The 27,687-nt window shown below is 45.2% G+C and overlaps 1 protein-coding gene across 2 annotated transcripts; it reads right to left on the bottom strand.

Moving 5' to 3' along the window:
* Nucleotides 1-44: 44 nt before the first annotated feature.
* On the bottom strand, nt 45-27,490 carry GGA1 (golgi associated, gamma adaptin ear containing, ARF binding protein 1). 2 transcript variants are annotated; one of them, XM_084809751.1, is made up of 18 exons: nt 26,928-27,490; nt 25,243-25,327; nt 22,996-23,071; nt 19,809-19,907; nt 17,832-17,955; nt 15,851-15,951; nt 14,484-14,564; nt 11,733-11,870; nt 10,051-10,132; nt 9,343-9,450; nt 8,854-9,012; nt 7,005-7,069; nt 4,864-5,042; nt 4,452-4,738; nt 3,489-3,658; nt 2,243-2,353; nt 1,934-2,051; nt 45-259 (listed from the first exon to the last, which is right to left on the bottom strand). In XM_084809751.1, exons 1-17 carry the CDS (start codon nt 26,968-26,970, stop codon nt 1,941-1,943), a joined length of 2,019 nt encoding a protein of 672 aa, XP_084665877.1. In that variant the 5' UTR covers nt 26,971-27,490; the 3' UTR covers nt 45-259; nt 1,934-1,940. The 2 variants fall into 2 exon arrangements, with proteins under 2 accessions (XP_084665877.1, XP_084665879.1); XM_084809753.1 differs by lacking the exons at nt 45-259; nt 8,854-9,012 and having other exon boundaries at nt 369-2,051.
* Nucleotides 27,491-27,687: the final 197 nt, after the last annotated feature.

Below are 27,687 nucleotides of genomic sequence, written 5' to 3'. Positions count from 1 at the left end.
GACAGTAAAAATTATGCAAAAAATGAGCAAATCTGCATAATACACGTGGACCATAAAATTCATCTCATTAGCACAAATTAAACATTTTTGATTTTTTAAAAGCACAGAGTATGCATAGTACTGCTTGTGCCTGCGATTGTGATGATCAAGGCAGGTTACTGAGCCCATACTGGTTAGGATGTGAACATTGGTCTTCTTGGTCCAAAACAAAGAGATCACTGAGCCATCTCAGTTGCAGAGGAAGCTTGTATGTTACCAGCTGAGGAAAGACAGAGGTGTACACATCAGAGATAGGTAAGGCACAACAGTACAACTTGACATAGGGTCCTCCAGCCCTTTCATTCGGTCCCAATGTTTAAGATGCACTTCAGGGAAGAATTTTTTTTTTATTTCCCATTAATACAGCAGATTTCACACAGTCTATTTTAAAGTCCTTTGTCGTGTGCTGAACTTGCACCCAAATATATATACAAGTCTGTTTCAAGAACCAAACCGAACCAAACCTACAGAAAGGAGGCAAAGATCACCCTGAAAGAGAGGCCAGAAAATAAAAGCATCCAGTCACAGCAGAACCCCGCATGAGAAAGGCCTTCCCACCAAGAACAGCCCATCCCTGTCTGAAGCAAGTGCGCAACCCACCGGGGTAAAACACCATTCTCCACCACAATCCCACCCGCTGTTTTTGTCAAGAAAGCTTAATTCCACCTCCCATGGAGCATCCCATCAAGAAACTAGTCAAGCCCTTACTCCCAGTAAGGGAGTATTTCCATGGGTACTTTCCTCATGGGAATAAATCAGACAGACAGTCATATGGACTGCATGCTTCCTGGGCCAGAGCCTGTGAGCACACCACTCTGTGAGTGGGAGAAGAGGAGGAGCTACGGCTGGGAATGAGTTGTGGGGAGAGATATAGTTACGGCAACCTTTCCCCCCTCAAGACCCTCCTCCCGGCACTGTATCTTGATGGGCCACAGAGACTGAGCTGCTGGAATGCACAGTACTGAGTGGTATAGGAGCTTCGTGTACAAATCAGTGAACACAGTTCAGGAAGTGGACCTCTTGTCTGTCTGCATACAGCCTTGTGGTACCGTCAGTTTCCTTCCCCATCAGAAAGAGAAAGCATGGGGTGGAACAGTCTCAAGACGTCCACTGCAACCGCCCTCTTGCGACTGCACAATAAGGCTGCAGCACGAATCCTTCTCATGTAAGGCATATTAGACCAGGCACACTACCTGCCTTCTGTGCTCATCCCATCAGTTCAGCCAGGCTCAACAAGCATGATGAGCATTAGCCCATGCCCATCCTCCAGCCCTGGGGCAATCAACCAACTACCCAACTACCCTGTAATCTCAAGGCTGTTTTGCTCATGGAGTCATGAATGGGCCAACTAGGTCTCCTGTGACCAGTCATAGGACAATAATCAAGCCTTGAGGAAAGGGAGCAAGGGGTATTGCTCCACGTATCAACCTAGTAACAACCTCTCAGGTCTGTCGGTTTGCTTGTGAAGAGTGTGGAGTGGCAACAGAGCTGAAGAGTGGGAAGGTATAAGGTCCAATATAACCTTAGCAGGAGGGAGTGGGGGTAAAGAAGATCCAAAGAGTCTATTCCCTGGAGTTGGGTTTCTCAGAGCAGCATCAGCTGATCATGGCCACCATTCCATGGAAGGAAAAGCAGAGCTGGAAGAGCAAGATGAGGGGATAGGGGCTCAGAGACCAAGTTAGAAGAACAGAGAGCAACTCACTCAATCATTCCTGCCCCACCAACCCCAAGACAGGCATCCCCCCTCTCCTCTGCCTGCCATCCTCCACCCCACAGCATATTGCTGACTGCTAGCATTCCAGTCTGAGAGCAGAGTTTGAGCGCTAGCCAGCCCTAGGAAGGCTCTTGTCCTAGGGGAGGCAGAATCTTTAGAAGTCTGACACAGCATCCCCACCGCAGCACTAGAGGTTTCCCCATGATTCTGGAGGGGGGAACTGGTCCACGTCACCCATCTCATTGTAGGTTTGATCTGCCATGGTGAAGGTCAGCTTGTATCGTAGTCTCACTTTCTCCTGGTCAGAGGGAAAGATGCACAACAGGTAAGGGGTGGGGAGGAGAGGATGAGATTTCCTTCTCATGGGTGGCTGATTACAAATAAAGGGGTGAGGAGGCAAAAGGGATTGTGGGGCACTAGCAGTTCTGGGAAAGGGACACCAGTAGGGTAAGAATCAGACCACCCTACTATCTACAGAGGTGCTGTTACCTTCTGTGGGTTAGCAAGCAGAAGGACTTGGGTGATTGCCGTGGGGGGCACAATTGGGTTGAATGCTGGGAGTTCTGTCCCCGATGGTGGCTGCAGCTTCACTTTCATCACCTGCAGAAATGAAAGCATATTGGAACGATTCAATGACTTCGCTATTAAGACTGCAAACCGGAGGATCTCAAGAACCTGCTTCTAAGCAGACAGCAAGATCCATCTGGTTAAGAGTGCCTTCCAGGCTTTTTCTTTTTCCTGGATGAGGAGGACTGATATACAAACTAAAGCAGCAGCAGTGAACCACTGACTTGTGGATGAATTTTATTAATGCCGCTCTCAAATAGCTCCCCTAGAGTCTGAACCTTGATTAACGTAATAACTAGCTGTTGGATACTTGGGTTTATAATTCTAAGAATCCTGCCTCCTTTGCAGCCTTGAGAAGCCATTTCGCTCCTGGCCTTTGAAACAGTGGACAGCAGGGAATGCGAAACCAACCAATACTGTGACTCAGCCTTCCCCAGTATAGTGCCCTCCAGATGTACTGGGATAATAGTTATATTCCAACACACCTGAAGGGCATCAGGTTTGGGAAGTTTGCTGTTCCTGATTTTTGAATAGTTCACCAAACGTAGTTTAGGGGGCAGGGCCCTCACAATCGGTGTGCCAAGGACAGAGTTGGCCTTCCTAGCACAGCTGCTGATACACAAAGGAGTACATGCCATTTGGGATCAGCAGTGAATGACACCCCCCTCCCGCGATCAACATATGAATATAAGAAGCTGTGTTATCCAGAATCAGGCTGCTGGTCCCCCTAGCTCAGGTGCATCTACTCTAACGGGCAGTGGTTCTCCATGGTCTCAAGCAGAATTTGTTCTTAACCCTGCTGTCTTTTAACTGGAAACTCCAGTTCCTTTTAACTGAGACTCTTGGGATTCAACCTGGGGCCTTCTGAATGCAAAGCTTGTTCTCTGCCACCAAGCTGTAGCCCTTCCCCATCTCAAGCTGTCCAACTGGAAGCATGAGGCCTGGAAGGAGGGAGCAGAGGTCATGGTCCAGGGATACTGGCAAGTCACTCTTAGAAAAGGTAACTGACCTGCTATCTCCCTCCACCTGCTCAATGCAGCTAAAGCAGCTGACCAGAGATCTACTGTGTTAGAAAATATTTTGCCTGAGTAAAAAGCATTAGGAACCCAGCTCCTTTGAGGGGTGGGGAAGAACATTATTCTCATTTGTCCCACCATGAAAACATTACCTTGGGGACAGCAGACTGAAAGATGATGTTCTTAATGGGCAAGGGGGCTGTGCTGAGCATGGAGATGACCACCACCAGCACATCAGGCCGGTCAGGTAGGGAGTCCTTGGCAAAGTGGAAGAGGACACGGAAACCATGCTGATCGTACACAGTCACCGGGAGGATGTTGCCTGGATTGAAGCAGCACCAAGGAGGTAGCACAAAACAGAAGAGGATTGGTTCCTTCCACAGAGGCAGTCAGTCACCCATTGACTAAATGCAAGCACATGCAGCATTCTACCCTTGCCCCTCCAGAGCCCAAACAAACTCAGAACTCCTTATAACTTCATCTCCACGTTTAACACCACTTAAGTCAATGCTCCACTCCGTCTCAGATACTCAAGGCTGGTAACAACAGATTTAAGAAACACACACACACACACACGACGTGCTATTACATTTCAACTCAAATAGAGAAAAGGAATCAATAATCCCTTCCCCTCAACATCCTCTTCCCAGCTTAACCTTAGCCTACAAAAGCCAGGGCAAATTAAAAGCACCTTACAACATGGGAAGATGACATTAAGCTTATGCTATTTTCAAGGATAAGGACTTCACCACATGTGGGCAACTACTGCGATTACTTCTCTTCTCTCTACAGCTTTGTCATTTGAATTTAGTACAACGATGGTACCCTTAAAGTACTCTTGGCTCTTATCGCTGATTGGGATGGAGACACATGGAAGTCTCTTTAGATATGCAATCTTCCCTACTGGTCCACCACAGACCCACCCTGATCCAACAACTCGCTGTGAGGCAGGACCATCAATCCGCCAAGACTGTCCCATCTCAGTCAAGATCACACCCTTCCACAAATTGGAAAAAAGGTGCTTGTAAAGTGAATGGCTCCAAATTACTTGAGCAACAGCACCAAGCAAGATGCTTCAGGGTAAGGCCATCCCCCAACCCTCTGCCCAAACTCACTTGGTTTGATAGATTCCAGAGGCACAGTGACATTCGTCAGTGAGATTTCCCGCGGGGAGGTTGAAGCAGGGAAACCTGCTGGAGGAACTGTGGCTCCAGAAGGTGTTGGCAGCCCTCGAGGGACGACGATGGGTGCTGGATGCTCCGATGACAGGGGTAAAGTGGTAGGAGGGTTTGAAGGGAGTGCCGGGAAGAGGGGCGGGGTGTTGCTGGTGCTCACAGACGGGCTAGAAGTGCTCTTGTTTTGGAGGTCGCGCAATGTCAACCGAGGTGGGGGCTGCTTCTCCCTGCAAGGTGGGCAAAAGAGACATGGACTATCAAAGAGAAGGAGCAGGAAGCCTCGCCTCCACCTCGCCCAGACGCGACTCCATCCTTGGAGTCCCTCCCTGCCCTTCCCCACCTTGCTTCCTACCATCTGACTTGCAGAGACTCTGGGGGAAGGGACTGTTGCAACAGGGTCTTGCCCAGCAGGTCCAGGTCATCCATTCCGCTAGAGGCCACAGGAGGCGCCGCTGCAGGCAGCCCAGCATCAGCTTTCCCCACTGGGGCTGGTGGCACCGAGGGGATGGCGACTTCAGGGCTGTCAGAGGACTGCAGTGAAAGACAGGAGAAAGGAGCAATGCAACGAAGAGCAGCCAACCCAGCCAGCAATCAAGCACCCCTCCACCCTGCCTGGATCCAGCTCCAGCCAAGGGTCCCCTCCCTCCTGCTACCGACTCTTACTGCTGAGGCCATCAGAGGCAGGGAAAAGGGACGGAAACAGCAGCCCTTCCACTGTGTCTATGACCTGCTGAAGTTTGCAGCTAAGAATCTAGTACCTTAATTGGCTTTTTCCTCCTCCCTCCCAATCCCCTTTCCTTTTGTGTCATGTTTTTTTAGATTGTAAGCCAGTGGGTAGGATGCGTCTTTAGAAATATCTTTGTAAGCTGCCTTGGGAGCCCTTTTGGCTAAAGCACAGGATAAAAATGTTAGAAATAAGTAAATAAATAGAGCCATCGGCAGGGAGATAGCATTATCACCATGCAAGACACAGGATACAGTAAAATCCACAGCCATTTCACATATGTTGATGGCACCTGCAAACTACCACAATTCTTCCAGGTGCATCCTGATGAGAGTCCATACATTTCTGCATGTAGAACAGGCTTGCATGGGGCCCACATTGTGTGCACAACGCAAGGAATGATGTGGGTTTTACTTCTCCTCCTGAGTTACAGGGTCTGGCACTAAAGCATGGACCTAAAAGGGGATCCCATACAGCTCTACCAACGACACAGCAGACAGAGATCAATGAACATTCCAGAAAAATGAGGGCTCCACCTCTTCCCCACAGCAATAAATTCCCACTGGCCTTCAAATATTTCAGATGCATTCCACCTGACAGAGACCTAGCTTTCCCACGGTTATGCTTGTAAGGAAAGATGGTGCCTCATGTTGTTTGGGTCCTTTGTTCTCCACGCCAAGAGAACGGGGTCTCCCCTTCCTCCCACAAGACTGTTGGAGGAAAAAGGGAGGCTTGCTTCACCTGCAATGAAGCTTTACTCTGATCTGACCATAGCCTCAGTCACCCTACACCCATTTCCCCCAACTGAAGATCCAACACTCTGGAGTTCAAGTAGATGCTGAGAACTATCCCATGTGTCACAGGATTTCATCATAGAAGTCACTTTCACATGGAAACTGCACACAACCCCCAGAGACGGCCACACAGGATCATCATCATCATGTGCATGTGTGTGCATGCGCGTTTTCAACTTGCCAGAATGTGCACACTGAGCAGATCATCAGTTGTGATAATCTACATTAGGGGTGGGCAACTACTGGAGGTCTGGGGGCTGTTTTTGCCCTTGGATCCCACCCTGGGCCACAGTCTGCAGGGTCCCCTCCCCCCAAAGGAAAAAAGTGCCTAAGCCTCCAGTTTGCTGAGGAAATTCCACAGCAAACTGCTCTGTAATGCTACAGAGAGCAACAATGGTTAAAAGCAGCTTGTTTCCAAACTAAATTTAACCCTTTGGGCGCCTTGTTGCATCAGAAGAACTAAATTTAGTTTGCAAATAATCTAGATTTGGCCATTTGGGCACTCCATAGCTGCTATGGATGCCATTTTTTTTAAATGAAGAAAATATTTTGGGGGTGCAGCATGGGCTGCACATTGCCTAGCCCTGACCTATGTGCATGTTTCACAGACAAATTCAACGAAAAAAAATGAATCCAGTTTGTCAGAGCCCTTACATTTTACCTGTCTTTCTCCTGGCGGTCTTTCTGCCATTCCCAGTATTAATCATTACAACACCACACAAGTCTGAAGATTACAGCCTCAGCTGAAACCCTTCCCCTGTCTCCAGGCCCAAAGGTTTTAGACTATTGTGCTCACGTCCTGCTTGTGGGCTTCCCATAGGCAACTGGCTGGCCTTTGTGGGGACACAATGCTAGACTTTCTGAATGTCAAACAGAATGCCAGCCCTTGGTCGGATCCAGCGGAGCTCTTCTTATGTTCTTAGACTGTCTCAAGCAATAGCATTCTCATACCTTTCACATAACCAAGCCCCTTACCTGGAAATTGTTCCAGCCACTGTTATCTGTACCCTGGGCTGTGGGAGTTGCTGGGTCATTAAGCCCTAGAGAGGGGAATAGTAAGAGCATACATGAGGTGACATGATTCCAGGGCACAAGGAACCCAAGCAAGCTCTGACAAGGGTAGGCATGATTGGAAACCGCAACTTGCAACTCTGCCAGTACGTAAAAAGCATAGAAATTGGATAAGAGAGAAGAAAGCCCCAAACCTCCTCTCCCACCAGGTTTATTCATTCTAATTTTAATCAAGTTCTCCATCCTGCTGATGTGCTGGGAAAGATCCATGGGATTTTTCAAAGGATTCATGTGCTCAGGCCTTGAGAGAAAACAAATTCAGACTCATGGCAGGACAGTGAACCTACAGCCTCCACATGCACACATTCCAGAACCATTTATCTACAATATCCTTAGATCTATACTCCTATAAAACCAGGATGCAAATGTCTGTTCCCACATAAACATATTCTAAATATGTGAGGGGAAAATCTATTATTTTAATTCAATTTAATCATTTTGATTATGCTTATGAGAAGCTGACTGGTGTATATTTATCTGCATTGAATAATCTTGTACATGTGTCTTAAATTGGAAGTCCAAAGATCTTTTTGTTTTAGTCACTCTGTTTGTGGAGAACATCTCAATGCTTTGCCAAGAAAGAAACATTTGTTAGAATGTATTTCTTCTCAGTATCTCAAAAATATTAAGGAAACACATATCCACTTGGCCAGAGTCCACACAGTAGGAGCTCCAAAGCATTCAGAGTTAAAATCCAGTAGTGTGCCACGACTGCAGAATACAATCTACAGAGTCTTGCAGACAGCTACTATCCCTTTAAATAGTGGTCGTTTATGAAGTAAGGTTCTATTCAAATGCTACTTCCTTGGACACAGAAGTTATTCCTGTACCTACAAACAAAGGAACACTGACTGTGTGAGCTACTAATATATAAGTCTGTGCCACTAACAGGCTGTCCAAATCTGGAATTTCTATACAGATGCAGAATTGCAGACTGAACCTCCACAGAACTGCAGACTCACAGTATGTTTTTCCTACATGAATAACTGCTGCATCTACAAAAAAGTCAGGTCTGAATTTCCCAAAATACTCTGAGATGACTGGTAGGTAGGTATATTGATGTTTAGGATACAGCAGCAGCAGCAAGGCCATATTATGCCACACACTAATCTCTTTTATTGCAAATACAGGAGGATTATTTTGGCAGCAACTTATTTCCAATAATTCAGGCAGCCCTAAAAAGAGACAAGCCCACCAACAGCGTTCAGGAACTTGAATAAAACTTGCAGATCAACCCAGAATTGATCTACCCCCAGAACAGAGGCTACGTCAGGAGAGGAAATGTATTTATTTATTACATTTCCATCCCACCTTTTTTCCTCTTTAAGGAACCCAAGGCGGTATACATAATCCTCCTCTCCATTTTAGCCTCACAACAACAACCCTGTGAGGTAGGTTGGGCTGAGAGTCAGTGACTGGCCCAAAGTCCCCTAGTGAGCTTCCATGGCCGAGTGGGGACTAGAACCCAGATCTCCGAACTCCCAGTCCAACACTCTAGCCCCTACACCATGCTGGCTCTTGGGTATGAGAAAGGCTTGCTGTGTGCTTGAAAATCCTAGACATTCTTGCTGAAGACATGTTGCTGAGATGACAGAGATTTTTCTTTAAGCAAACCAAGAGATTCAGAAACTAACCAGATTCCCCTACATTTCATGATAGCAAACAGCTTTCCACTTGGCCTGCTCCATTCCACATACTTTTATATCAACTACTTTCCATCCTGTATTAGCTTCAGGGCATCTCCTGGACTCACCTAATGACATGAGTTCATCATCCAGCAGAGAGACAGAGCTGCTTTGCTCTGGCACTGAAGCTGCTGACCCACCACCTGAGAAGGTTGGTAAAGCTGGGTAGGAGGGGCTTGTGATTGGCATGTCGAGCCCTGACAGATCCAGAAGTGCTGAAGTGCTGCCTAAGAGGAGAAAAAGTACATAGCCCAGAGGAATTGTGGGGCAGCAAACCCTGCTACCTAGCAATCAGTCCTTTATGCTAGGCAATAGGTTGTCCCATCCCCACACTTGCACTCTTTCCCATATTACTCCTCCACTAATCCAGCCCTAAGATTTCAGGCTACAACATCACAAAAGAGGGCACCTAGGCCTGCTTTCTCTCACTCTTTTAATTGTAACTTTGGATGCCAAATCAATTCCTTCCCTGTAGTACCTGAATTTGAGGTTTCTACTTTGGAAAGAATCGAGTGCATCTTCCTCTTAAGTCAGCCCCTATTTCTCAGCTTCCTTACCTCGGAGAGGACCAGCCATGGTCTCACCGTTGATCTCCTCCCCTTTCACAACCTGCTTGTACAGGTTGATCACTTGTGTTAGGTTGTCGTTGGCTTGCAAAATTTCCGCTGCAACAAGAGGAGACAAAGGTAATGAGAGTAAGGCTTGACAGAGTACCTGAACGTTCCATATCAGCAGGGACGAACTCTAAAATTAAGTGTTCTGCTACAACAATATATCATACAGATAAAGGAATTATTTTTAAAAAAACCCTGTGATTAAATTATACACTCTTAGCTGAAATTGTTGAATTATCTCGTTATAAAATTTGGAATCTTTTATCAAGGACTAACCAGGGTGGATAGAAAAGCTCGAGGAACCTAGGCCAGTGTAAGGCTGGAAGCCAAGGAACAATACTGCTTCTGAAAAAAGCTCCATCCATCTGAGTAACCTGTTCTGAAGAGCAGAGAGGTATGAATGCTTAGCATGGCTTGGGGGTGAGGAAGATGTGTCAGAACTGGAAGAAATTTGAAGGTCAACTGTAGTCCAGTCGGATGCCCTTAGGCAAGACTGCCCACAAATTAACTCAGACATTCATGATTAGAGGGACCCACAAAGGAATGTTAAGGAACTCATAGTCTCTTTAGATTCTACCTGAAGGCATCCTAAAATATAGTTGCATGCTCCTCACTGGCTTGATATCATAATTGAAGGTGGGCTACATTTACCTAGTGCCTCATCATTGTCCTCTGTGTCACTGGCAAGCCGGAAAAGCATGGGCCTCATGCGCTCACAGCGCTGGTACAGCTCCTGTAGTGGAGGGAGATTGTGATTCAGAACCGTAACGTGTATTTCTAAGAATAGAAACTTAGTCAATTATTCAACGTATTTTTGTTCTTTTGACTTCTGTTAGGATATTTTTGAAATTACTAGAAGGGGAATTTGTGGAAGGGGAAAGTAGAGGGGAAATCAAGGTAGGCAACAACAGTATTCAGAAGGGGCTCCTCAGTATCAATAGCAGAGAGGGCTAGTATGACCTAGGACAGCCTTCCTTGACCTGGTGCCCTCCAGATGTGTTGGACTTTGTCTTCCATCAGCCCTAGCAAGCATGGCCAATGGTCAGGAATGCTGGGAATTGTAGCCCAAAACATCTGGAGGGAACCAGGCTGGGGAAGGCTGACCTAAGAGGACAGATGAGTCTTCCAAGGTCAAATTCCTTCTCATTCTTTGAGACATCGGGCCAGTCTGCATGATTGCAGCAAGGGAAATAAACCATGGTGGCTTATTTCCTACCCACACACATGCCAGTTGGATTTCCCTAATTACCTTCACTGTTATGTCATCCGAACCCAGGAGGCATGGCTTGCTAGGGGTGGGGGCACAACCCAGCAACACCCCATGGGTTATGTGAGGGTTGCTGCCCCCTCCAACCAGGCATGCCACCCGGGTTTGGACGACACAGCCAGCTGCACCAGTGAGGGTAATTAGGGAAATCCGGCTGGCACGTGATAAACATGTGTGGTAGGGTTAACAAGTCAATGTAGCTTGCTAACCATGGCGTGATCGTGTGAACTGGGTCACTATGTGAACTTGGGCAAGTTGCTGCCTTTCGGCCTTAGCTCCCCTTCTGTATAATATGGATCAGCAAGGGGCATTCTAGCCCCACCTGGTGGCTAGCAGAAAAATTATCTAATCAATTTCCATTACTGTCCATCATACAAGATAGGTTAAGAGCATAATAATGACCACAAGGTAGCTGTGTTAGTTTGTTGCTGCAAAAACATAGATCCTTGTTGAACCTTGAAGAACAGCAAATTTATTATGGCATACGTTTTTTGAACTAGAGCCCACTTTATCAGGATTAATTTGTCTTTAAGGTACAACTAGACTCTTTATTTCAGTAATAATAAATGCTGGGATGTCCTCAAAGTAAAGTTACTGAACATATCAGTCAATAACGTATTAACGTGGTCACAGCCCCACTGTTGGCAAGTGTTATCAGGCAGTAATTGACTGATCTACTCTCATGTCACACCATGGCTTAGGGGCGGAGAAGGCATCACTCCTTCAGCTGTCACTGGCTAGGGGAGAGTGGGACAGCATTCAACTAGGCAGCTGAGCACCAAAGGGGAACTGGGTAGCCTTTAGAATGAGAAATTCCAAGGTCAGTAAGCAGCTCTGTTAAATTAAGTCATAAACATCACCTCCGTGCCACAGGCATTCAAACAACACCTTGTGAGTGCACACCGAATTAGCAGTTTCAGGTTTTTAATGTAAACAGGAAAATAATGCTTGCTGCTTACGATATGCAAGAGGGATACATATATAAGGAGTAAGTAATTAAAATCCTCCACCAAGTTCTGCTGCAGCTAGTACAAAACTCTCACAACTAGGATGGCTCCTTCCTCACTTTCATGAGGTCCTCGCTGCTCTCCGTTGTTTCTCCCTTGCTGTAGTTGGTCACCATCTCGGTCAGCAGCTTCACATTGTTGTTCACCTCCTCAATGGCGTTCACCCTCTTGGAGATCTTCTCCATTCGCTTTTGGTCCTGGAAGAAGAGGAAGGGTGAGAGCAGCCTGGTTTTCCTCCTTACCCTCTGGCGACTGGAATGGCTGGAATACGTAAACACAAAAGCCCAGCTTCCTTGAGTGGCTCCCCCACTTAGAATGGCATGACCAAGGCCATCTGATATGACACTGCCAAGGTCACCACATGCTGAGAGAGTGCAGCTACCACATCTTGAGCAGTCCCAGACACTAGGGTATGCCACTGAGCTATACCACAGAAAACCATTATAGCTATTTTCACATCCACTTCAACAGCAAACTTTACTTCTGGATCCCAGGAATTGCCACCCCCCAGTGCAAAAGGAAAGAAGCCCCTTGGAAAGGGTAAAAAATACAAACACACAAGCCATTTTCTTCATCCATTCCAGCCATGCATTTTGCAGTCTCTCTCTTCAACCCCGTGTGAGAGCCAGCATGGGTGCAGTAGCGAGACTGTTGGGTTTGGATTGGGGAAATCCAGGTTCAAATCACTGCCAGTTATGCTACTGACTCTCCTCAAGCTAAACTACCTCACAGGGTTGTGGTGAGGATAAAACTCTTCTCTGAGATCCTTGGAGAAAGAGTAATAAAGACGTGATTGGTCGGAGCCAATGTCGCCCTTGCAGCATTCCGCGGAGCCTCTGCGGGACGCTATCTCGAACAGCTTTTTAAAAGGTTGAAAAACCTTTTCATCTCTCCCCTGGAATGAAAAGGGGAGGCATGAGCAGCTCTGGATGAAGTAGCTCTCACTGCATAGTAGCAGGGGGGCTAGACTCTGGGGCTAGTCTGCCAGAGCTTAGTAATTGCTCAAAGCTGTGTTGAACCTCCTATCCATTTAGGAGAAATTAGGGCTGACGTGCTCCGTTGTAGTTTATGGATTAAGAAACACCAACAACGTTTGAGGAATGGATTAAGAAATTTCAATAATATTTGAGGACCTGCAAGATCTGTTTGAAGAGAAGGATGATTACACCAGGGTGAAAAAAAGGATTTCTGCCTACTCCCCCCACACCTCCCTTGGCAAAGGCTCCGAGAAGCAAAAATGCAGAGGAGTTACTTGCTCTGATACAAACTTTGTCCTTGCAATTTGCTGAACAGGCTAAGAGGTTGGATACAATCTAAAATTCTATCACCGCCCTGCAAGGGGCTGTGGATTTAATCAACACTAAAAAAAAAAAATGGAGGCGAAGGTTAACGAGCTGCAAGATCAGGTGGCAGGGAATGAGACTACGTCACAATCCTTTTTCAACAATTTTTCGGTTAGAATTTCTCAACTGGAGGCTTTTGAGCGCAGGACAAACGTACGTATCACTGGTATTAAAGATTTACCTACTGATACAAATTTGTCTACTTTTGTAGATAAGTTCCTGCATGAGATATTCCCTGTGCCATCTGATTATTCATTTGATATTGAGCAGGCATTCCGTGTGTCAAATGCCAAAGAGACTGGTTATACGATTATGGTCCAATTTGCAAGGATCTCCACAAAAAATTATATCCTGAGTTTAGCAAGAGAGGCTGGAAACCTTTTTTGGAAACAAGATAAAGTTATGCTATTTCCGGATTATGCCAAAGAAGTTGCTGATAGAAGAAGGCAATTTACCAAGGCGAAAAATATGGCAAAACAAATGAACTTACAATATCACTTAAAATATCCTGCTACGTTTTGCATTTTTTCTTAAGGTCAGATGAAGAAGTTTCTAAATCATGAAATGGCGGAGGCGTGGCTAAATGGAAAATCGCATGAGATTTCTGTTCCAGTACCATGAACTGGAATCTACAAATACGTTTTGTTAACTGGCTATGTTTAGTCTGGAAGAGTTAGGCTAGGCCAGAGATTTTTTTTTCTTTTCTCATTTTTTTCTCTTTCTCTCTTTTCTTTAAATCCTTTCTTCTTAAAATGGATACGATATACTGTACTTAAATTTACTGTCTGAAGGGTGTATAGAAATGTGCACACTCATTTATATATCAAGTACAAAATATATTAGTGATTGTTGTGAGGTTGATTTTAAGCTTTATTATTATATAATATTATACAATTTATTAGTGATTTGTTATTATTTATCCTTTTAAATTTTCTTCCTTTTTATTATTACTATCATTATTGGTTAGTAAGATTTTTGGCTGGTCAAATTATTAAGTTTTACTATTATATGTTAGCTGAAGGGCAATATATGGTTACTGGAAATGAATTGTAGGCCTGCTTCCTTGCGATAAGACTGATGATATGATGCTGAAATATAAGGTTGATTATTTATGCTGTATTGAATTGTAATATTGCCAGTGTTATAGGTATAATTTTTAAGTAGAATGGGGTTTGAAGTTTCTGTGTAATGGAGTTTAAATTTAATCGTTTTAAATAACTTTTTATATAGTTTTTTCATGTTTTTTTCCGTCCTTTTTTTCTGTTTTTTTTCTTTTTCTCTTTCATTATTGCGGTACCCTCTTAAGAATACTGTATTGTTGGGAAATTGTAGTTATTGAGTAAGTTGTTGGTATTGTATAAAAAATAGAATAAAAAGTATTTTTTTAAAAAGAGAAAGAGTATAAAGACACACAAATGACCGAAACTCAGCTGACAGATGGAAATGCTTCTCGTGTGGAAAGCTTACCTCCTGAACCATCTCTTTGATGAGTTTGTTGGCAGCCCGGAGGTCCTCAGGGTGTGAGCTTTTGAGCAGGCGAGCCAGCATCTGCAAACGCACACAGATCAGAGGAAAGCAGGCCTAAGGGCTGCTTTGGAGGTATTTGTTTACAACGGAAGAGTTTTTTCTGAACGGAACAAGTATGAGAATTGCAGAGCAAACAGGTACCACCTTCAACAGAACTCCATTTTTACCACCTCAGAAACCGCAGCTTTGTGCATTTTGACAGACACCAATGATAGGCTGGGAGGTATCGTATTATCAGAGATAGGATGGGAACCTACTTTCCCTCTAGGACAGGTCTGTACAGTTTGTGACCCACCAAAGCACAACCGTCATATATCCACGCCTGCCAGAAGTTTGAAGATCCCCTGTTTTTGCAGTTCCAGGCAGGTAGCAAAAACAAGAGCTTTACTGAGCCCTTGATAGGCCATCACACATGGCTAGTGCATTACATTTGGCTTGATGGTAGCTCTGGGAACTTGAACAGGAAATTCAAATGTTTTGAAAGGAATATAGTAGAGCATTCAGCCAGTGTTGCAGGGGCCTTTGTCTCTTAGCGTAGAGGAAGCAAGCTGCAGCAGATAGGGAGTTGAGTACATACACCTACTGACATTTGCATGTTCAGGGGGATTGATATATGCTCCTTCCCTCACCTGAACTACCTCCCCGAGCCTATGGCACTTTAACCTCAGCTCCCAAAATTACTACCCCTTGAACTATGAGAAAAAAACCAAATTGGAACTAGCTCATATGTTAATACTTGCCTTCATTTCACTGATATTACTAAATCTGTACTAAAAACTAGCACCATTAACATGTTTTAGTGCTATGTTAATAAACAGCAGGATTCTTGCTCTGCACATTCTAGTTTTAACTGATGTCCAGACTGACTCCTGCAGATTTTAATCTGCAAAGGAGCTGAGCACATGCAAATGGCTCTGACTTGATCTGCGTTGATGGCTGCTGCTAATAAAAACAAAAACAACAACCATGCTCTGCTGTAATACAGGTGTTAAATCACTCCATGGTTATCCCTAATTCTTCCACATATTGGAGACGTTTGTGCCAATTAGTGTCAGCAATATGATACTGAACGAGTCTAGCCATGTATGATAGATAGCTTCGGTGCTTAACCCTATCCCAAACATACTGAAGGCAGCTAGTGTTCACTGACTTCAAAAGATTTTTTTTTTTTTTAAAGATCACATTTCACTCTCCGCCCCAACTTCCTTTCGAGGTGTTAAGCTGCCTTGAGAAAGCAAACTCCAAGTCTTGGATGACTGAGCAAAAAGAAATGCTTCTAGGCATCTTGCTACCTGAATGGTCCTTACCTTGGACTTCTCTTCATCATCAAAGATCACATTCTTTGGCCTGGGGGGAGGCAGTGGGAAGGGGGCATCGTCTGGCAACTTGGGGTCACATTTTACAATCCCTGCAAGGAAAGGAAAGACTTTAGAGAAGTACAGGCCTCTCTGTATTCTCATCAAGGGTGAAAGTGGGTCGAAGAGGATAGCACTACTATTGCTACCCAAACAGAATAGCAACTCTTCCCGAATGACCTGCCATGGTAATCTCTAGGGACGCTAGAGCTGGGAATTTCTTGCTTTATTTTGAGAGCTTAGAATACACTTCCTTTAGCACAGCTTTTCAAACTTTGTCCAAAAGAGCTTTCTGGAATTTTCTGCTCCCCACCTGCTCTCAACTAGCTGTGATAACTTCCATCCACTCTCTAAATTAAGGTAGACAAAAGGAGTGGGAACCACTCTGAGCTCACAAAATGCACCATGATCAATAAGAGTGGAAATCTTTGTTTTTTAGATTGTCTTATTTTGTATTACACTAATTTCATGTAAGCTGCCTTGCGTACATTTCCTAAAAATGAGGGATATTAATGAAACTAATAATAATAATAATGCTACTAATAATACTCCAGGAAACAAAATGCCCATGGGCCATACAGTTAATCTATTAATAATCAAAAAACACACAGCTGACCAGCCTGCACTGACTGGCCAAAGGCAAGGGTTTGTTATTCTAATACAAAATTATTTTTAGGTCACCTTTAAGGGTAGAACCCTCAAGGAGTACAAGATAAAAAGCAACACAAAACTATACAAATATATATACAGTAAAATACTATAAGCCCACTATAAAAAACAGATAATAGCAATAAAATCCGCAGCCAACAGACTATGGGAGGGCCAGCAAAAACAAGTGGGCCTTCAGAGCCTTCCTGAAGACCTGCAGTGAAGGGGCCTGATGAACCCCTGACAGAAGCTGATTCCAGAGGTGTGAGGCCAGCACTGAAAAGGCCCTTGTTACTGGACAACTGCTGGACAGCCCTATCAAGCCAGATCAGTGAGCCTCTACTCCTTTCTCTGTTACTCATAGCAGCTGCCACTGCTCCAGTTGACATGTTTTCACGGGATACTGCACATGCATGTGCACATGCACAACGCCAGAACACAGTGCTCAGTATTAGCATGCCAGCAGCCATCAAGAACAGCTGATGCATAAGACATGTGAGCTGGATGGATTGGCAGGCAAAAGGCAAGCTCAGCCATCCCTTAATTTGAGTAACACTGCGTGCCACTTCTAGGAGACATTTTGTACTCTGGTTCCAATACCAGGGTGATGGGATTTCTAGGATCTTACTGATCTAAATTTCTAGGACCTTACAGACCTAAACCTTAGGATCTAAATTTCAGAGAGCAAACTATTCACAGCTTTTGCCATTAGTTTTATCTGGGGCTTGTCATTCAAAATACTTGCAAGCAACTGACCAATTTTTTTTCAAGTCACTGCTCGCATACTGAAGGGAAAAGCTACCAGTTAGGAAAACAAGATACATAACAAGGGGGTCAGTACTCCACCTCTTTGCCCCTTCAAGATCCACACAGCTGCTTCAGGGGCTAGTATCGGCAGGGGATCAAGATGATAATGCTAACCGTACAATAAATAAAACACTGGGCAAGAGAGGTGCACTCTTTTCATGGAACCTACCCATGGCCCTGGGAATCCGGCAATAGACCTATGTATCCAAACTGTCATCACTCTTGCCACAACCATTGTTCCATCCCATATGACAACTACTGAGGTAGACCAAGAGACCAACTCTGTGTCCATAATACCCAGTCACTCTGGATTTTGGGGGGGTGGGGGAGGAGGGTGTGCCCAGCTCTTAACATTGCCCCTGCTATGCAGGGGTTGTGCAGACCATGGCCCAAAAGGTTAACCCAACTTGGCAAGCAGCATCCATCTTCATCAGCACACAAAGCCATGGATTCTCTGGGCTAGGAAGGGATCTCTCACCTTGCTTTTTCAGCATCTGATAGGCCTCCGTAATCTTCACTTCATGGGGCAGCCCCAATGTCCAGCTATACATCAGCTCCAAGATCTTGGCTTTCACTTTCTCTGGAGTCCTGTTTCCTAGATACTGAGGGGGAGATGATGACACACTCGCATCAAAGATGAAGGGATTCAATGGAAGATGATCATGGAGCCTTGCACAGTGATCCCAGGGGGGCTTCGTACCAAGTTCAAGCTGAAGCTTCATGTGCTTGGTTGAAGGTGAGGAAGACATGCGACCCTGGCACTCTCAGCCAGGAAGAGACAAAGTCACATTTAAAGCCCAACAGTGGTGCAGCCAAGGCTGAAATCCAGCCACAGCACCTGGGCCAGCATGGGATGATCGGCTGGGCATGTACATGGTTTTGGATGCTCACTTTATTAGTTCTACTTTCAAAATATATGATCCTTTTCTACAATAAATTGTGCTTATTCCCAAATAAATGTGTTTAGCGTGAGGCCAGCTGAAGAAAACTCCATTTCACTTCTGTAGTCATGATGGCGCCAATCAGTTTAAAATGCAAAACTGCACATGCCCAGAATATTTCTTCTTTTTAATCAGGGTCGGCATACAGGGGTGGGTGTGCTTGCTCTAACGTATCATGAATATAGAAGCAGTTGTAAAGAATGGAATGGTGGTGTGGGGGAGGAGATGAGAAATGCTGTGTGCTTCATAACTGAAGTAATACACACGGCCATTTAAAGGGCCCCCTGGTAGGACTATTAAGTCCAGGGTCTAAAATATCCTAGCTGCACCACTGAATCCTACTCACTTCCCATGCCCAGTCACTGACACCGGAGGCACTGGCCACTCACATCATCATGAATAAGAGGCTTAAAAAAAGGGAGATCAGAATACCAGATCTTCTCAGCGGTGTCAATCGGCACAGTGAGTTGGCCTGGGAGAGGTGCCATTTTGCCATACCCTAGAAATTAAGGATTGCCTTGGAGGATCAGACTCACAATCTATATAGTTCAGCACTCCATCTCCATGGGCACACAAGCACCCTCTAATAACTGGCAACTCCAGCTGGTCAAGATGTTAAAATACATGAGGAGGAGGAAGAGAAAGTGGAGTTGAGAGCAAGACAAATTCATCACACTTCCTAAATTCACATTAGTGCTCCAAACCAGACATATGACTAACTTATTATCCTCCTGTGAGGGAAACACAATGTATGTGAATCATTCTCCATCCATTTTAGAATACTGAAGGGAGCCTACCAGCAGTAGCCTCACCCTTTGCTCCCAGAGAGAAGCCCTGTCCTCATCTTCAACAGGAACAGGGACGGTTCCTACCCCTGTTTATAACTGCAGTATATCACTTAAACATGCAAGGTGATGTACTGTGGCTTTAAAAGCAGCTTGGGGTGCTGAGAACAAGTACAGGGCTCCTCCTTTCTGGGAGAGCAGGATGAAGCAAGGACAGTGGTCCTGTAAGCCTCTCCAGACCCAGCCACCTGTAGTGGTGGCTGGGAGAAGGGAATCTGCTCTCTTCTCCAGCACTGCCAAAGATGGAAGGGGGGATCCAAAAGCCCCTGAGGCTTTTAAAAGCATGTGTTAGGATATAAACTGAACTAAGATACGTATTCTCTCATTAGAAGTGAATGTGTGAGACAGTCCAGAGGCTCCTGCACACATAAAGGCAATGCTGCAGCAGCTCCACATATGCATCTCCTCTATGAGTAAAGAGCTTAACAGTGGAATGAATGGGGAACCTGTGCTTGCCAGACACCCCCTGTAAAAAAAGCATCCATGAAACCTGGGATTTTCCAATTGTGGGTCATTACTGTTATAAAGCCAACACATATCCCTTCTACTGTTTGCATGCCATGCTCTTGAAATCCACATGGCATAAAACTGCTCCAGCTCTTTGCCATTTCAGCACAAGTTATGCCACCCCACCGCCTCTGACACTGCCGCACCAGCAACAGGACTCACCTTGGGCGACACCACCTTGATGAGCTCGTTAAGGAAGCGGAACTTGCCCACCTCGTCGTGAAAGCGCTTGCCACAGTTTTTCATACAGGCCTCCAGCACCTGCACACATGCAATAGAGAAGAGGGTACGCATAACAGTCCAAGCAGCGGAAGCCCGTATCATCCCATTCTCTGTTTCAGGATGCAATAGAATTGGAGTGGGGTGGGGTGATACTATTTAGAAAACCATGTGCACAGCATCCTGTAAAGCAGGAGTGCTGGACTTCTTTCAGCCCGTGGGCCAAATTCAGTTTCAGAGAAGCTCTCAGGGACCACATTCCAGTGGCGGGTGGGGCCAAGGGCAAAAAGAACAGGGCCAATAATACCAGCATATTTTAATCAAAGGCTCTTATTGCGAGTAACTAAGCCTTAGGAGAGGTATTTCAACCTTTACGAATGGAGGAAAAAATGCACAAAAGCCAGGAAACCAAACTATTACTTGTCAGAGGTAAGGGGGCATGGCCATTTGGGGAACCCTGGAGGGTCTGACTGGGACCTCAAGTGGGCTGGATTTATCCCCCTGGCCCTATGTTTCTGCACCCCTGCTGTAAAGCATACACATCTGAATACATCAAACGTGTTTCTCTCTACTCAAACAATATAAGGCTTGTTTCTCTGCAGAAAAGTACAAGCAATGATTACAGAAAAGATCATCTTTGTCCTCCAGATTCCCAACCCCACAGCATGCCCCATATTGTTTACCCTAATAGCAGGCCATTTCTACTTCTGGTTTTGGTTGCATCAAACAAGCAAACCCACCCACACAACTGCTATTAATAGGGTCCCACAACGGCTTATTTTAGGCTCCCATGTGGCTTCTTGCCAAGGGTGGAAATGATCAAAAGGTCATTGCAGAATTTGCTACCCTGGGGCAGAGCTCTCTGCTGGGGCTGCATCTCCTTATATTGACATACAGAAAAGGACACAGCCAGACAATGACATGCAGATGCAGGCTTAGAAGCCAATCCAGGAAATTGGTGCTAAAAGTGGCAGACTTTTCAGTGTGCATAGGTGAGAAGAATTTGTTAGAAACAGTATGTGCGGCAGGCGTGTCCTTATTAGACACCTGATCCAAAGTCCCAAATGTCAATAGGCCCATAGTCAGATGAGGATTCTCTCTCTTTCCCAAGTGGTTATGTATAGATCATGTTTACTCTTGCTAGAATCAGAAAGTGCCTTTAAGAATCAGCAGGAGGCCCTGATCAGAGTCCCCTCAATTTGTCATACAAAATCAACATGAAGAATCGGGATATGTGGATGTTTTTTCAGTATGCGATATTTCTAAGAATCCCATGTTATTATTTAGCACTTTTATTTAAGATTGGCATTTCAGTTCATGTATTTATCTGTCAATATTGCTTTTACTGTTGTCAGCCACCTAGAGGAACTATTTTGCATGGATGGGGAAATTTATGCATTTATTTTAATTACACTTTTATACTGCCCAATAGCTGAAGCTCTCTGGGTGGTTCACAAAAAAAGGTTAAAATAATAAGGTACACGAATAAATCATAACATAAAAATTACAACAAATTAGAACAGCCACAGAATAAAACCATCAGCAGAAGATAACAGCAATGCAAAAATCTAAAACACAATTTTTTAAGCTGAAAGATAAAAAACCTGGGACCTAAAAAGGCCTTCACCTGGCACTGAAAGGACCATAACATAGGCACCAGATGAGGCTCTCTGGGGAAGGTATTCTATTACTGGGGCACCACCACCAAAAAGGCCCCCTCTCTGCTAAACTAGAACGGTAATAACCAATTTACAGAAAAACTAAATTTCTAGATCTCATGGCTGTAAGGAAACCTTCAAAATCAGAACTGCATTTTGTCTAAAAAAATGCTCAAGTGGTTTCTTCAATGCCTGCGATTTCAAGGAGGTGCCTTCTGCCTCTGAAGAATTAGTATGAACAGTATCAGGACTAGAACCAGGCATGTGAAAGGCGACTTGACTCATTTGACATCATGCCAAAATTGCTCACTTAAGATGAAGCCTAAAAGATGGTACTGCTTGTGTGGCATCACAAAAAGTAGAAAAATGTGGCTGTGAATTACCTTTCACCGTATTCAACCAATTATTTAAAGGCATCTGTTGATGTCCAAGAATTAGTAGTTGTAAACCACTGACTCACAATGCTTTGGTGCATGTCCAATAAAAGGAACATTACTAGGCCATAGCATGCACTGCTTTCAACTTTTCTACCCCAGAGCCTAAATACTGTCATGGCAATACCAATTAAAAACTTGACATTGAAATAAGGTTTTGTGATGTAAAATTCTGGAACATCTTCCTTAGATAGTCCCAAGTGAAAAGAATTACACTGGATGAAAAATGTAATTGGTTTGAATACTTCACAAAGACTATTTTAGGAAAAAGCCTCTTCCCTTTTATCTGTGATAGCAACTGCTTTATATGCAGATGGGATGTGTTGGGTGGAAAAGACTGTGCCAGAAGAGCCAAAAAAATTAGAGTGTGTGTGTTGGAGTTTCTCAACAACTGCTTTTCGTTTCTTGCTTATCCACCTCATAGTCAGAAAGCAGCTTAGGAAGTCTTCTATTAGCTACCGATCCTACGTTAGGTGGCAGGGAGGAGAGTTGCCTCCCCTACAAGGAGGTTGGTTCAGTTGTTTGTTATCTGGATTATTTTTGCAGACTTTTCCTTGAATTGGGCATGGATAATCCTTTATTAGGCCCTGATTCTATATTAATAATGTGTCCAGAATGACACAAACTAGCTGTAACTTGCAATACGTTTGATAGTGGCCATTGGTTTGCACACGTTGTACACCCCTGCTCTGAGCAAATGCTTCCTACATCATTCCTGAAGCACTGCTGGGGAATTTTTTTTTAAAAAATGGAGCCAAGGTGTCTCTTTCGAAATACTGACCATCCCTTGAAAAAGAATGGCATCTGGCAAAGCTATTTTCCCTTTAGGGCAATCATCAACCCTCCTGAACCAATTGCTCTCAGCCTTCAAAGAGGATACTATTCGTTTTCTTTAAATGCATTCTGACCCATTAAAACGCTGCATCCAAACTGAAGAGTTAGAACATCTCAGATTTAGATTTTAACAAACAAACTCTGCTCCCCCTCCCTCGGTCAGTCTTTACCCAAACCAGCAGAAAGAGGTTCATGTCTTCTTACCGTGAGAGCCTGAATGGCTTCCCATTCTTGTGGAGATTGGATCTTGTGGGCTAGGAGCCTGGTGGCAAGTGGTGGGCTGAATGGTAAGACAAAGGAATTGTTATGGAAGGATCCACTGCTGTGATACAGACCCTGACTACTGCTATACATGGAAAAAATGAACTGCTCTTCTGTGTGCACTGATGTTTGTAAGACCTGGCTGCTGCCTTCTCTTATTCCTTTCTTTATTTCCTAGCCCAATTTGCCCCCTCACCAAGATCACACTTTCGATGCCACTTGGTTTACAGCACTCTTGTGGTAGTGGTGGGCTAGCAGCCAAGACAGGAGTCCAGCCATCGCCTGCTCCTGCTCCTCCTAGCTCAGCTGAATTAGCAGGGGCTGTTAGCACCCAGAGGCTGGGCATCGATAGTTCCTGACGTGACTGGGGATGCCTGGTCTCTGCCCTTGATGGACAACGAGTGAATGTGGCATTATTTTGAAAGGGTATACATAATCCTAGTTTCCCAGAGCATAATTCCAAGACTTCAGCTCTGGAAGGTGTGGTTATTTAGCAGTAGTAATAAGGAGTCATAATGACCTTATCCAGGGGGCTTTTCCCTTGCCACAACAACCAACATCCACTCACTGGATGAAAGGTTTTCAAGCCAGAGGCTATGAGGCTAGATTTCTAAATAGGCTTGAGCCCTGGCACCACAATCAAGTACTGACTGAAAAAAAATTGGGGGTGGGGAGATCAGACTTCTAGAAAGTCTCACTGGTTCTGATGTTTTGCAAACATTTTATACTGGTGCTTTTAAGATATTTATTTATGAACCAGGGCATTTTCACACATAGGCATCTGGTTGGCTACTATGGTAGCAGAATGCTGGATGAGATAGGTCTTTGGTCCGATCTAGCACATCTCTTCTTATGAATCTGAGAGATGGCGACATGGTTCGCACATAAAACCAGCCCATGGTTTATTGTCCTACCCAGCGTTTGTCAGCAGACGATCAAACAAACCACGGCTTGTTTTCTCAATCCCTGGGTTGTCTTTTATGCTTGTCCTTTGACACTGCCTCCTTGAATCCCAAATGCCTTTGCCAGACTGTAGTACTTGCATGTAGAGCAGCTTTGTTTTTTAACCACTCTTGCTCACCATCTCTGTAGCCTGGTGAAAAAAGCCATGAACAACCTATGGTTCTAGGTTCACATGGAATGACAACCTATGGTTTAAACAACCCACTTCACAACCCAAAAACAAACCATGGCTTCTCTTTCTGGGTTTTTCATGGTTAACAAATCATGGTTTGTTAGCATGGCTGGGTTTGCACATCGTGACAACCCAGAATCCAAAAAAAAAAAAAAAGGGTTAAATAAACCATGGGTTAGCATTATGTACGAACCAGGTCACTGAGCTGAACAAGGTCACCTAAGAAGGTTCCTGACTGCTAGATCACACTAGCTGCTACCATCAGAATCTGACTATAACATTAACCTCACAAAATCATAACTCTTGCTTAAGATCTTAGCCAAAGATCCCAGTAACCCAGAAAGGCCATATTGGAAAGTCTGACTCACTATTAATAAAGAGAAGAGCAGCACCTCCACATTTCCTTAAATATCCTCCACTTATTATAGCTCGCCCACCCAGGGAAGTAGCCCTTTCATCCAACTGGCTATACCCCATAATGTCTGTGTAAATGTACCCCACACAATATACCCACCCAAATGATGACTCACATTGTATTATCAGACCTTTCAAATTTGATTTTGTGCATTTCTACCTATTCAACAATATTTTAACTAATTGCTTCTGGTATTTGTTTGTTGCTATCATTCCGTAACTCCTACCTACCTCACACACACCTCTCATACATTTCCCCACCCAGTTTCTTTACAAAAATCTCCCACACCCCAGCAAAGTTATTGGTATCTCCAGGAGTGATTTTTAAAATAACTAGTAAATCCCAAAACCTGACACAAAGAACAGCCCCCTCATCTCAAGGGGAGAAAGCACATTGTGTACAAGAAATAAATGAACCAAAGTCCTAGAACATTAAGTACAAATGGAAGGAAAAACACAAAATCAGAGTAACTGAAACAAATGGGTATTGAGCATCCAGATGCTTCTTTTGAGCACTTCTTTAGAAGCCTCTCATTCAAGCAAGTATTTGGACTGACTCAGCTTACGTCTTGAATGATAACCCCAAATAAAACAGTGTAATCTAGCCATATTTTGTGGGGAAAGAGGTTGGGCATACTAACCCCTCCAGTTCCTTATTGAGCTGGTCACAAAAAGCATTGATGCTGTCCCATTCCAGGTCCTTGTTCAGAGGGTTTGTAGCTCTGTCTGAATTGAGAGAGAAAGGCCTTCCATCAAGAAGAGATCCTACTTGCAAGCAGTAGTGAAGAACAACAGTTATCACATCAAGTCTCCCAGAGGCTCTTTGCCAATAGTGCCCCACAAAAAGGGAAGTAAAAAAAAACCCTGTTTCTTGCAGGAGTGCCACCACACACCGTGGAAATAAAACAGGAAGGTACCATAGCTCAACAATAGAGCACATGTTTTGCATGAAGTAGGTCCTAGGTTCATTCTGTGGTATTTCTTCTTTAAAAGCTCTCCCACAACAAGGCTGGGACCTGGGAGTGCCATTGACAGCCAGTGTAGACAGCACTGGGAAAATTGGACCAAAGGCCGGACTCAATACGAGGCAGCTCCATAAGGTCATGAATGGGATCTAGAGACTAAAACATGGAGTGGTGGAAAACACAGAGTCTGGTTCCTGGGCCCTTGGGAAGATGCCATAGCCATATTTTCACCATCCTACAGTACTGAGCAGCAGGTGAAAGCATAAATACATAAAATTAAATGCAATCTTCCAACACCACAATGCCAACTTGGGATCTTCCCCCAGCACAGCCAAGAGAGTGAGTTTCTTTTTTGCTTATAACTTGGTATACCCACTCAACATTCTTCCCTGCACAGCAAAAGAAGAATATGGCTTATTATATTGAGCTACTAACGGTAGGATGAGTCAACCCCACAGCCTGAATCAGGCCAGAAGGGAAGGAACAGATACCAAAGGCCCTGGAAGATACTCTGGAAGAAACATACAGGAGTACTGTGATGCCTTAAAGACTAATATTGCATGGGTCAGAGCCCATTTCATCTAATGAAATGGACACAGGCATTCAGAGGGTAGATCACTTACAGCTAGATCCTAGCAACATCCACTTCAATGTATCCTTGATTGTGATGGGCGTTATACCTGTCACTAAACATGTTAAGGGCTGGAGTCCTTCTTTCTTTTTGACTCAAGCCCACTAGCAAACACATTTCAAACCACCCTTCAGTACTTGTCAATCTGCAGAGTGGATAGATTGTGGTAAAAAGGGCAGCTCTTTCCCAGTCTTTCAATGGGTGTTCATACAGAACTAAGGGTTGCATCCAATCGGTAGTATCGAATGTTGGACTAACTTACGCCCCATTCACTTCAATGGGACTACTCTAAGTAGCATTAACATTGGATACAACCCTAAAATCGCGGCCTGTCACTGCAGGTACTGCGGGCAGCAAGCCCCATTGAATTCAATGGGATCTCCTTCCGAGGAAACATTGCAGGGACGGTCCCGCACGTCCGCGCCGGGGCTTGCGCGAGTCCGCAACCAGCGTGGGCTGGACAGGGGTGGGAAGCGCCCTGGATTTATGGGGAAACGAAGAGAAGAATGCCCGTGGCCTCTTGGGTATGGCAGCCCCTTTACTCCCAGCCGGCCCCGGGAGGCGGCATCTCTCTGTCACGGCAGGACTTCAACAGAAAGTCTCAGGCCAAAGGCAACGGACGGCCACCGGGGCGACGCGCGAGGGCGGGTGAGGCGGGAAAGCCGGTTCCCCTCACGACCAGCACCTCCTGCTGGTGCGGCCGAATCCCCAGGAGACCCCTCCCACTCACTGATCTTCGACTCCAGCGTCTCCGTCTCCATCTCGGGCTCCATCTGCTCCCGGCTCAGCTGCCCCTCCTCCCCGCGCCGCGGCCTCTCGGTTTAAAGGCGCAACCACCCTGCCGCCCTCCCGGTCCGGCGGCGCGGAGCCATAGAGAAGAAGCTCCGAGAACCGTCTAGGAGGGCACTTCTGGCAGCTATAGAGGTACGGAAGTTACGGCTAGAACGCCCTCAGGGAGCGGTACAAAACTTGTCCACAACTTCCCCCTCCGAGTCACTGAGGTGACCAGGATCCGCCTAGAATGTCGACAAGGCGGAATTGGAAGTTGCCACCGAGAGTTGACGATTCTGAATTTGGCTTACGCCATAGGCTTAGACCGTGTAAACCGGGCTTCCGGGTCCGTGACGGACACATTAGAAAGCCGGAAGCCCCGTGCAAGTCTCCTCGAGGTTGTTATGGGGTTGTTGCTCATTCCATCTCTATGATATTGTTGTTCAGTCGTTAAGTCGTGTCCGACTCTTCGTGACCCCATGGACACGCCAGGCCTTCCTTCTCAATGATATAATGCAATGCAAATGGCGGGATACCATAGAGAGCAGCGTTAAACCGCGCTAGAACGTCTCAAGCTTGCCGCCTCGTGATTTACCGCCGCTTACGTCAGAACGGTTGGCGGCCTTTGATTGGAGCATAACGCGACATAGGCGCAGCTTTCGCTTTGGGCCCCGTGTCGGCCGAAAACCTAAAGAAGGGCGCGTGGTTGCCATAGTGAT

Source organism: Heloderma suspectum, chromosome 7, assembly GCF_057233095.1.
Source record: "Heloderma suspectum isolate Gila_16-S chromosome 7, 16-S_ref, whole genome shotgun sequence".
NCBI classification, from domain to species: domain Eukaryota; kingdom Metazoa; phylum Chordata; class Lepidosauria; order Squamata; family Helodermatidae; genus Heloderma; species Heloderma suspectum.
This window is presented reverse-complemented; position numbering and strand designations above follow the sequence as displayed.

What these genes read in the sequence shown, in the direction of transcription:
- GGA1 (XM_084809751.1), bottom strand. Translation starts at nt 26,970, where the DNA reads ATGGAGCCCGAGATGGAGACGGAGACGCTGGAGTCGAAGATCA. An exon ending in TCAAGGTGGTGTCGCCCAAG is followed by an intron (nt 17,956 to 19,808) that starts GTGAGTCCTGTT and finishes TCTCCCCCTCAG; the next exon opens with TATCTAGGAAACAGGACTCC. An exon ending in GAGTCTCTGCAAGTCAGATG is followed by an intron (nt 4,739 to 4,863) that starts GTAGGAAGCAAG and finishes CCCACCTTGCAG; the next exon opens with GGAGAAGCAGCCCCCACCTC.